Genomic DNA, 12,235 nt, shown 5'->3' on the forward strand with positions numbered 1-12,235 from the left:
AGTTTCTAAGACGGTTGAATACAGCACAGTTAAAACAAATACTCAAAGTGCTGGAGAAACTCAGAGGGTCAGGCATTATCTATGGAGGGAATAGATAGTTGTTGTTTTGGGCTAAGACCCTTCATCATAAAATCTGTTCTGATGAAGAGTCTCATCCTGAAACAATCACTGTTTATTTCCCTCCATAGATGCTGCCAGACCTGGCTGAGATCTCCTAGCATTCGGTTGCTCGCTGCAGATTTCCAGTATCTGCAGAATCTTGTGTCTCTTGCGGCACATACTGATACTTTCATTGATCGATTCATACTGGGGTGTTATGTAAAAGACTCACCAGAGGTGGCATCATTCCCTTGCTAGTCGGTGGGATGACTACACGAAGGTCTGGTTTGCGATTATTCATTCCAATATTTCCACCAGGAGGGGGTGGAGACTTCGTGGGCATTACTTTGCCCAACCCATTTCCACTAGTGGAGCACAGTAGCCCAGGAGAAGCTCGAGGGTTAACAAAACCATTTCCTGAAATCAATTTTAGAAAATTATTTCAAAAAATACATTCCTAAATTTGTATTCATCACATTTGTTACTCAGTTTGTCATTTGATACAATTCTTTTCACACTTAACATTTATCCTGATGGTTTGGGATTAACTGTTAATATGCTGCTCAATGTCAGAATTAGGATAAGAAGACAATTACCATGTCACTCAAAGTACAGCATTTTTGTGCCTAGAATTAAGGCAGAAGCAGTGTACTGAGAAACTCAAGAGTATTAAGAATTCACAGAGACTTTGCATAAGTGACAGAAGAACTGCACTTCTCAAACTCCCTGGTCCACCTTCCATTTCCTGCCCCATCTGTAGAACAGTCTGTAGGTGCTACATTGTCTTCATCAGCCACCCCAATACCTACAAAACTACAGTGAATGCAAGCATCCTCGATCACAAAGATGATGAATGGTCAGACCATACCCTGAGCGTTGTAGCAAACTCTGACACAGAAACAAGCACATGTTCAAAAGGAGGAGGTTACGCTTCAAAAAAAAATCACAAGCTTCATTCCACTGTCAGAGCTCTGATTTACGATTATTCTGAGAAAATTGGATATTATTAAAACCTAATCATGGCATGGTTATTCAGACAGGATATTCAAAAAACTAATCCAAAATTCTACCTTAAACCAACTATAGAACTCAACTAAAACAATGGCTTAAACTAATGATACGTAATTTTAGAATTGATCCAAAAATCTTTTCCACTTAGAGACCTTACAACAAACATTCAGATGGATTGTTATAGGTTAGGAAGAGAAAGTTAAAATGGGCCTGGCTGTAAATATCTTGTGATCTGGAATTCTTTCACCATAACACATCTATGTTGATGAATAGACAGATGCTTTATTGATCCCAAAGGAAATTACAGGGTCTCAACAGTAATACAAGTGCACAGATATACAAATATTAGAAGAGAAATAAGAAAGAATAAAAATAAAATAAGATACCTTAAAATAAGATGTACAAGATTTACAGGTCAAAGATTGCAAGATCATTCCTCAGCTAGGTTGACTTGTTGTAGAGCCTGATGGCCGAGGGTAAGAATGACCTCATGTAGCGCTCTTTGGAACAGCGCAGTTGTCTTAGTCTTTAGTGTAAGTGCTTCTCTGCTCAGCCAAGGTGGCACACAGGGGGTGAGGAACATTGTCAAGAATTGCCAGAATTTTCTAGAGGGTCCTTTCTTCTACCACAATTTCTAATATGTCCAGTTTGACTCCTATAACAAAGCCAGCCTTTCTATTCAGTTTATTGGCATCACCTATGTTGATACCATTGCCCCAGCACAGCACCACATAGAAGACTGTACTAAAAACACCAGACTGGTAGAACATGTGAAGGAGAGACCTGCATACTTCAAAGGACCTTTGTCTCCTCAGGAAGTAGAGGCAACTCAGGACCTTCTTGTTCTGTATTGGTACTCCACTCAAGTCTTTTGTCCAGGTGCACCTCCAGGTACTTGTAGCTCCTTACCAAATTCACGTCCTCACCATCAATAGTAACAGGGAGTTGTGCAGGGATTAGTAACAGGGAGTAGTGTTTGGTCTTCCTCAAGTCCCAATCGCCATCTTCTTTGTCTTACTAATGTTGAGCTGCAGATGATTCAGCTTGCACCATGCGACAAAGTCCTCCACCAAGGCCCTGCATTCATTCTCCTGTCCTCCCTTTATACACCCAGTTATTACTGAATTATCAGAGAATTTCTGCAGATGACATGACTCTGTTTTATCTTAAGTCTAAGGTACACAGGGGTGAACAGGAAGGGAGCCAATACAGTCCTGTGGGACCCCAGTGCCGCTTTTAGTCATGTATGACACACAGTTCCGAAGCAGCACAAACTGTGTTTCTCCAGTCAGGTAGTCCATTATCCACAATACAATGGAAGTGCTCAACTGTATTAAACAGAGCTTTTCCCCCAGCAATGAGGACTGTATGGTATTGAAGGCACTAGAAAATTCAAAAATCATAATCCTCACAGTGCTGTCCTGCTTATCCAAATGGGAGTAGACTCTGTTCAGTAGGTAGATGACAGCATCGTCGACTCTAATGTGCTCCTGGCAGGCAAACTGCAGGGGATCGAGGATTGATCTGGCTAAGGGTTAGAGGGGAGCCAGGACCAGCCTCTCTAGGGTCTTCATGCTGTGTGAGGTCAGTGCCACTGGGTGGTAGTCATTCAAGACTATGGTCGGCCCTTCCTAGGTCCTGGGACTATACATGATGTTTTCCACACAGTCAGGATCCTTTCCAGGCTGAGATTCAGATTGGAAATGTACTGGACGAACTCCACACGGCTGCTCAGCACACTCCTTCAGCACTATCCACTCCCAATGCTTTGCCATGTGAATTTCTCCAGAGTCTTTCTCACCTGCACTGTAGGGAAGGTGAGTCCATGAAGACTGGGTAGTTGGTGGGGTCTGGGGGAGGTGAAGATCGGGACAGTAGTAGCTAATATGTGGAGGTGTGTCCCAGGTGTGACTCGGTGTTGTACCTAAAGTCTGAGGTATATAGGGTAAACAGGAAGGGAGCTAATATAGTCCACTGTGGGGCCCCAGTGTTGCTTACAGCCATGTGTGTCAGAGCTCTGAAGCTGCACAAGCTGTGGTCTGCCAGACAGGTCATCCATTATCCAGGATACAATGTAAGTGCCAACCAGCATTGAACGGAGCTTCCTCCCCCCCCCCCCCCCCACCTCCCCAGCAATGAAGACTTTAAATAACAGGCTACATATGCCGTCCCATTAAATAACAGGCTACATACCTTCTGCATCCAATTTATCTATGATAGATCAATTAACTATTAACACTTTAAGTAGTTTCAGTCATAATCTAAGATTTGGAAGAAACTAGACAGCCTGCTTTAAGCAAAAGGCAAAATTGTCACTGTTCAGTGAGTTCCTGCTTTTCAATGTGATGCACCATGACTATAGATCAGTTTGCATGTGCATCACACTACTACATTAGGGCACTATGGATTGAATAGTACATGTATACATTAATGTACAAATGTACATTAATAGTACATTAATATTTCAGTTTAGTAGCAGACACATCTCTCAGCATAGAGCCCTACAGCACAGAAACAGTATCTTAGCCCAGCAAGCTTATGTGTACCATCAAGTACCTATCTATTCTAACCCCATTAACCAGCACTTGATAGCCTACTGTGCCTTGGGAAATTCCAACGCTCATTTAGATCTTTCCCAAGTGTTGAAAGCACCTGTGTCCACCACTTTCTCAGGTGCTTTCAACACTTCTAGACCTCTAGTTCTAGTCTCACCCAACTTCAGTGGAAAAATCCCTATTTGCATTCCAGACTTCAACCATCATTTTGGAGGGAAAAAAATCTTTTCCTCAGATCCCCTCTAAACACTTTACGCCTCAGGTTAAACCTGTTCTCAGGCATCTCTGCCATCGAATTTCTCACTACCCAACCACTCAATTTTGTATACCACCATTGCAGACACTTCATGGTAGCAGCATCTGGCAGGTGATTGCTACTGTATTAATCTTTACCCTGTGCCATTTTATTTCAAAATCAATGTGAAGTAATTTCATTTTTCATACTTTGGTAAATTCTAATTGAAATATTTTAAGTGGCCAAAGAGAGTTTTTAATGATCTTAGCAGCAAACTTAGATGAAAAGCATTATAGTGTGATAACGGTCATGAAGAACAATAAAGGTATCAGAGTTAACCTTGGAGCACAATCATGACTGGTCTATGAAAGCAAATTCTTGAAATAATCAGCTGGAAGCATTAGAATTATACTGTATAGCAATTATTTTGCATCTGCTGTTCTTGTGAATCCTGTTGAGTTCAAGTGAAGAAGATGGTGATTGAAAAGATAACTACAGGCCTTGTTAATCATCAGCCATTTCTGCGTAACATGGTGAAGCATGAAATCTGAAGCTTCCAACACATGTTGATGTTTTAGATCTAAAGTAAAGCACCGAAGAGAAAATAGATATCATTCCATACCAGCTGATTAAAAAATCTCAATGCTTTAAGTTATCCACTATAATTAATGAACAATATGGATTTCATCAAAAATTTTGATTTTTCTTTTCTTTTTACAGCCACATCCAGATGTGTTAGTTCTGCAAATTGCTAACCAATTAGTCTGAGTGTTACTGCACAGAAATAGGTCCTTCAGCCAAGCTAGTTTGTGCCGAGCTGTTATTCAGCCTAGCCCCATCAACCATATCTATCCCTTCATGCCTTTCCCCTAACTTCTCTTCAATTTTGCAATTGAACACACATCCAGCACTTCTGCTAGCCGCTCATTCCACACTTGCACTGTTGCCTGTGTGATGTTCCCCCTCAGATTCCCCACAAATATTTCAGCTTTACCCTTAACCTACAATCTATAGTTCTAGTCTCGCCCAACCTCAGTGGAAAACTCCTATTTACATTTATCCTATCTGTACCCCTTACAACTTTGCATACCTCTATCAAATCTCCCCTTATTCTCTTGCACTCCAAGGAATAAAGGTCTAACCAATTCAACCTTTCCCTGTAACTCAGGTCCCCAAATCCCATCAAGGTCCTTGACAATTCTTTCTGTACTCTTTCAATCTTATTGATTTCTTTCCTATAGGTAGATGATCAGAACTGAAATCTGGTTTCAAACAACATCTTATACACAACTTCAAGATAATACCCGAATTCCTGTACTAAATGCTTTCATTTATGGAGGCCAATGTGTTAAAATTGTAATATAATTGTACCTTTTAACATTTTGTATTTTATACAATGCGCAAATTTTTAAATGCAACAGTTAAAATTATTTTATCCAAGCCAAACACAAATTTTTAAGTAATAAATGATTTTCATTAGATGTTACGCAGCAATCATTTCAAATAGGTATAGTGCACTTTAGTGTCATCTGCTGATAGTTTTATGAACTACACAAAGGGGGAACTAATTCCTAAGAGTCTACAAATTAAATAAATTGATATTGAACCAAATGTTTTCTTTCCCCTCAGTTCAATCCACAACCTACTGAAATGAGTATTGGAATGAAATATCATCAGAAAACAGCAGCATAATCCTCTTTGCTTGGTAAACGTCACTAACTCCAAAACTGCATCAGCAATTTTGGTTATTGTGCCATGGATACAGGAAAAGATCTGCTTGTTGCTGAGGTATTTTGCAAAACCATTCAAGGTCCATTTCATTTGCTTTTGTTAGGAAATACAGGGCAAAATGAAATTTAGAAAGCAAAAATTTCACCTTTTGATCAGAAAAGACAACATTTTCTTGTTTGTGCAATGACCAGCTTTAAAATCAAATTACTGATCTGTTGCAATGAAAAACCCCACTGCAAATATTAGATTTAACAATTATTTTCTACCATACAACATTTAAAATATAATTAAAAGAAAGTTCTTACAAAATACTCTTCCTAAAATAGGCATTTTATCAAATGCTTTATTTTTTAAAGTCTCAAGGGATTTAAATAAACCTAGTCTGAAATGAAGCAGTAATTCCTTGCCTTTAGCCCAACACAATCTGAATATAATCAGTTCTAAGTTCAAAGTAAAATTTATTATCAGAGTACATACATGGTGTATGGAGGGATATGGTCTAGGTGCAGGTCAGTGGGACTAGGCAGACAAATGGTTCGGCACAGCCAAGGAGGACCAAAAGGCCTGTTTCTGTGCAGTAATGTTCTATGGATCTATGTCACCATATACAACTTTGAGCAATCTTAGGAATTTCTTCACCCGGAGAGTGGTGAATCTGCAGAATTAGTTGCCGCAAGAAGTTGTGGGGGCCAAGTCTTTGGGTATATTTAAAGCAGAGTTTGATAGATACTTCATCAGTCAATGCATTAAGGGTCACGGGAAGAAGGTAGGACATTGGGCCTGAGAGGGAAGTGAATTAGCCATGATGAAATGGTAGAGAAGACGATGGGCCAAATGACCTAATTCAGCTCCTATATCATATGGTCTTACAAACTCACTGGGTCCAGGATAGATCCTCTGAGATGTTGACACCCTGAAACTTGAAGCTGCATACCTCTCAATGAGGACTGATACATTTTTGGCTGAATTCCCCCTCCCTGAAGTCAATAATTGGTTCCTTGGTCTTGCTGACCTTGAGTGACTGGTTGTTACAGCCAGTCTCACACCTGTATGTTTTCTCACTGCTAATTGAAGTTCTACATCAATGAAGGTACTACCCTTCTTAAAAAAAAGATTAATCTTATGTCAGGGAACCCACACCAATGTTCCACCAAGTTATCTTTTTTCTCCTTTTGCCCATCACTCCTGTTGGGGAGTATTCTGGAGTAATGTGAATATAGCAGATATTAATTCAAACAAGAACCAGTCTACAGTTCTCAATGTAAATTGCAAGCAATAAATAGGCTGGAGTTAAAAGGACATCTTTGCAAACAAACAGCACTGCCTCCAAAATACAAGCTGCTGGCACAAAGTGGATTGACTGCTCAAGAGAAATGATTTATAAAGTGAAATGAGCACGAGATGTTTTTGTAGGGTGTTCTCACAGATGATCACAGCCAAATGTTAAGACAATGGGGCTGTGTTAATTGGCCTGCATTAAATGAAGCAGCACTGGCTAAATTATTTGCACCACGGTGACTTGAGCTCAAGCTGACATGCCAGACTGATGTTATCACAGCATATCAAAGTTGACCACAGGTATAGGCAATCAATAGTTGGGATATTTGTGTACTCAGAGTCAGCCCAAACAACATGAATTTTCAGTGTCTGGGGTATCTATCCACAGAAGTAGTTTTTAGTCTTTCACCCATCACTCCCATCTTCCCTTCTGCTTCCACCTGATTCTTTTTATTCACCATCCACCCTAACCCACTAAAATTTCACTTCCACTTACCATCCCCTTCCTATTATGGAATCACTGCTCACTTACCAATCTCTACCTTACCCAATACCTGACCCAGTTCCATCTGCCCATCAACTAGTCCCCAACTTGTTTCATCCATTGCCACTCAGCTCCTCATCCACCTGCGTCCACTTGTCCATCAAACCTCCCTACCAGGCTCCATTTATCATCTATCACCCTCCCCCCAACCTCCCTCATTTTGTTATACCCTGGCATTCTCCTTCTCCCCAACCTGATGCAGGTTTTCAAACTGAAACATGGATTTAATACCTTCTGCTTCCACAGATGCTGTCGACTTGCTGAGTTCTTACTGCATTGTTTTTCTTCCAGATTCCAGCACCTGCAGTCTAGTTTGTCTTCCTTGCAATAAGCTTAACTATTCATTTTTATTAATTGCATTAACATGAACTCCTTTCACTATCTCACAAATGTGGTACTTACTAAAAAAAATACAGTTTCTTTTAATTTCCCGCCTCACTTGAAAATTCTATATGTGAGATCTGCAATCATAAGCATTAACGACTGACTTTCAATGTTTTCAATGTTTTCAATGTTTTCAATGTTTTCTCCATTATCAAGATATGATGCACAAGAAGTGCTCTCAGGGTTGTGTATATGATGTGACTATCGATCAGTTCTCAATAGCTCAAGTAATCAGTTTGACTTTGTTAGATATTTTCAGATTCATCCCTAAAGTTGACCAACAGTGACCTGACTGTGACTCAACCCAGGTGCAGGTTGTGACCTTCAATTGCATAATAACCTTCCTCTTCAGTAAGAACTAAACTCAGCTGGTAAAGGAGGAAACTGAAGTTGTAATTATGATGAGATTCTGAGAATGAGCTGCAACTAGAGAAGATAATTATCTCATGAATTATTCAACAGGATCAAAAATAAATGCAGATGAACCTGAATGGATCGTCAATGACTTTGAAAGTAAGCGAGCTTTTATATGAGCTTGTTCTCAAGGCCTGGGTTTGAGCCAGACTACATTGGCAAGTCTAGGGCAGGCATTAATTCCAACACTTAATTTTACCCTCATTTAATTTTGAGTGGGGTCTGGAACAAAATCAAGATGAAAAAAAAAAGAAAAGCTTCATGATGAGAAGATATATGAACCTAGGGTGCAGATTAATGCTATGTGATAGGATAGGGGTATAGGACATCATGGTCAGAAAGTTGGCACGGAGATGAGAATGGAGATAGAGGAATGAATTGAAGTGAGGAGTTAGAAAATGGATGAGGACAATATCAAAAGGCAAAGTTCAGATCACAACATTAGAAAAATCAGTAACAGCTGGGAGCAGGAGAATGTATACCTGAGAATCATATGAATCTCAGCGAACAAGACTACTTTTGCAAATAGAAGATGGTGTTCTGCATACAGTGGGTCTTATGCCAAACAGAAGTCAACAGAGATAAATCAATATATTGTCTTTTCAAGATTCATAAATTTAAGTTGGAGACAACGGACTGAAGATGCTAGAATCTGGAGCAACAAGCATGATACTGATGAAACTCAGCAGGTCAGGCAGCATCTGTGGATGGAAATGATTAGTCAACATTTTGGATTAATGATGCTGATGAAACTCAGCAGGTCAGGCAGCATCTGTGGATGGAAATGATTAGTCAACATTTTGGATTAAAACGTTTCATCTGGACTGAAAGACAGTGGGGAAACAGTCAGCATAAAAAGATAAAGGCAAGAGGGCTTTCAGAATTTTGTGTTGGCTATCACTCTGCTAAGTTCCTCCAGCATCTTGTTTCCTGCTCACAATTTAAGAGGCTGGCCAAACAAAATGAATAATGTTCAATGTATTGTAAATGAAGGAACATAAGGAACATCAAGCCAATCAGAATATTTATAAGATTTAAGGAAGTCTGAATTTGTAGGGATATGGAGGGCTATGGTCCCCATGCAGGTCAACAAGAGTAAGAATTTTAAATGGTTCAGCATGGACTAGATGGGCTTGTTTCTGTGCTGTACTTTTCTATGATTTTAAAGGTCTTTTTATAGCTGATCAGTGACAAGAGTACATTTTTTATCCAGATATTTTATCCAGGAATATTTTGTGTGCCCTTCACCACTAAGTATGTCTTGTTTCCATTAGAAAATTATTATACTTCATCTGATTAGAACATGATATTGCCAAAAATATTTCTTACATTATGTCTGATTTTACCGGTGATAGTGCAAGCAAGTGTAGTTATAATTCACCTGCAATTTTGTGAATTTACATTAATCGTGAAATTACAAAACTCCAGACATACAAGTTCTTCTGTATAGTTAAGGCTAGAAAATTCAGAAACGAAACATGAGGAAAAGGTGATAATAGCTGTATGTTAAAAACTGTCTAACAAAGACATCTTTAAGACTTCCTCTTAGAATGAACCTGGTAGAAAACTGTGATAACATACTGTATATTCTATAATCAGAATGAAAACCAAATCCTATCATTGCTTATAACAGCTGGATCATTTGGCTGGCAAAGCACATTCCCCAAGATAAATGCTTGAAAAGGCAGTTGAACTCAAGAGAATGCCTACATAGGGAGGATGCTTGAATTTTTTAAAATTCAGCATTTCAATTAATTATCCCCATATTGTAAATGTTCCTCTAATCAAAGGAATACATATCAATCCAGAGAACAAAAATCAAGCTTCAGCAAATCCTTTCAACCATAAATGTCCTGCAACAATTCTACATTTGTCTAATTAATTCTGGCTTCTTTTGCAAGCCATTTGTCTGAGATTCAGTTCCAACCAGGAGAACCATCTGGCCCACAAATGTTCTTTGATTTCTGTCAGTCCCTCTAAATAAGCTGCAGAAATGATGATTTAAGCCAGGTGATCTAAACAATGGTTGTAGTTCTGTCTACTTTGTTATATTACCTACTGTAGGTCCTCTATTTATTGACAATATAAACTGTGCATATCTCTCCATACTAACACTATCCGTGTTTCCAATATAAACTGATTCCAGTTGTTCAAGTCTTGTGAATTTAAAAGAACTTGCTATAAAACCATAAAGCAAAGAAGTCTGAGATGCATGCAATCTGCCAAGCACCATTTTTTTCCAAATGCTCCCATTGTAGAAAGAATTAATCTGACAGATGACAGTCTTATTTGCAAACCATTGCAAAGAGAGCTACTGAACCAGCCATTAAATTAACTTTAAGTCATGTTCAAAAGCAGCAATGGCCAAATGTTCAAGTTCAGAGGACTGGAGAATGAAAGGCAACCTCATAGAAGTTTATAAAAATTATGAGGGCCATGGATAAGTCATTGGCTTTTTCCCAGGGTAGGAGTATCAGAAGGTAAAGGACACAGATGCAAGGGAGAGACTTAGAAGAGGCTCAAGAGGTAACCCCTTTACACAGAGGGTAGTGAGCACCAAGAATAAGCTGGCAAAGAATTAGTTGGGGCATGCACATTTGCAATGTTTAAGAGGAATTTGGATAGGCTCATGGAGGGGAAAGACTTGGAGGATTTTGGGAGGAACATGAGCAACTGGGACGAACTGGGAAGATGCTGTGGTCGGCATCAACCAAGTGGGCTGAAGGACCTGTTTTGATCCTGTATTCTTTTATGACCATATGGAGGGTAGAAATGGAAACTGTGGCCTCAAGTGTTTTGCTGACCCTTTGTGCATGATATGCCACCAGGAACAATGATATTAAGGACATATAATGCCTGAATGATGCTACTTGCACAAAGTTCTACCATGCTGATGGAACCTATAAGTACACCAAAGAAGATTGTAGGGCTTTATCCTACCAGGGTTTCTGTCACACAGTCTGTAAGCTTCTCACCATCTAACCTGACTCTTAAATCTCCATCGTCTCATCATCATCTTCATCATATGCTACGCCTCTTTCTGTCCCCGCCCTTACCTGCTTGACTAAATCTGACCTACTTTCACTCCAAATGTCCCTATCATCTAGCCTTTACTTCCTCCCAGTACACGTCCATCTCACACCATCATTTCTTTCACTGATATCTACAATAGTGGGAGATCAGCATCTGCCCTACTGTGTATAATATCATCTACTGTACATGGTAAAACATCAGAGGACCTTCAACAGTTCAGCCTGAGGCCCGCCATTGGGAAATTTAGCCAACAGGCTTTAGTATACTGGCCTCTTCTCTACAGGAAGACATAAGGAAAGATGTCTTAATTAGGAGATTATTCTGGAATTTTATTCAGAGTAAGATCAGCAATGAACTTCGACAAAATTTCAGTCAAGCAAACATGCTGAACAAGTTTGTGCTTCCAGTGGCCAGATCAAGTTACAAAGATAATCGTTTGCCAAATGACAGGAGTACTTGGGTGGAGTATGACGAAGGAGCCATGGTAGCAGAGGGGAAATATTTGATGCTTTCATTATGCATGTTACTAAAAATACACTATTCTCCAAGAAGGCAACTAGATAAGTTGATCCAGTAACACGCTCTCTTCAATTAGTATCAACAGTTCCCTTCTCGGGTTTCTGCTGTAGATCTCTCTCCAGACAATTCATCTTTCAGCACGCATGCTGATATGTAACTGGAACCTGAGCAATGATGCAACAGTATCGCAAATAGCAAGGAAAATCTTTAAGATAAGAGCAGCTTTGTGTGGTACCTTTCGAAGAATGGTTCTGCGAGCTTACATGGAGCTAATTATTCATCCCAGAAAAGGCTGTGTTCATGATAGTCTCATTTCAGAAAGGGAGAACCTTGAGCACTATTATGGGCCTTAACTATACAAGTGTAAAGGGGCATTGTCCACTTCAGGGATGGATCCTAGAGCCTTGTTATCGTAGCCTTTATCAATATGGA

The 12,235-nt window shown here is 39.6% G+C and overlaps 1 protein-coding gene across 7 annotated transcripts in view; it reads right to left on the reverse strand.

Annotated features, from left to right (window-relative positions):
* The window catches only part of mef2aa (myocyte enhancer factor 2aa), a 193,673-nt gene that overhangs the window by 20,416 nt on the left and 161,022 nt on the right, over positions 1–12,235 (reverse strand). For all 7 annotated transcript variants that reach the window (XM_059952709.1, XM_059952713.1, XM_059952710.1 and 4 more), the window contains one exon: positions 332–516. In XM_059952709.1, coding sequence (XP_059808692.1) covers positions 332–516 — 185 coding nt within the window. The remainder of the gene's footprint in view (positions 1–331; positions 517–12,235) is intronic.

This window comes from Hypanus sabinus, chromosome 28, assembly GCF_030144855.1.
Source record: "Hypanus sabinus isolate sHypSab1 chromosome 28, sHypSab1.hap1, whole genome shotgun sequence".
NCBI classification, from domain to species: domain Eukaryota; kingdom Metazoa; phylum Chordata; class Chondrichthyes; order Myliobatiformes; family Dasyatidae; genus Hypanus; species Hypanus sabinus.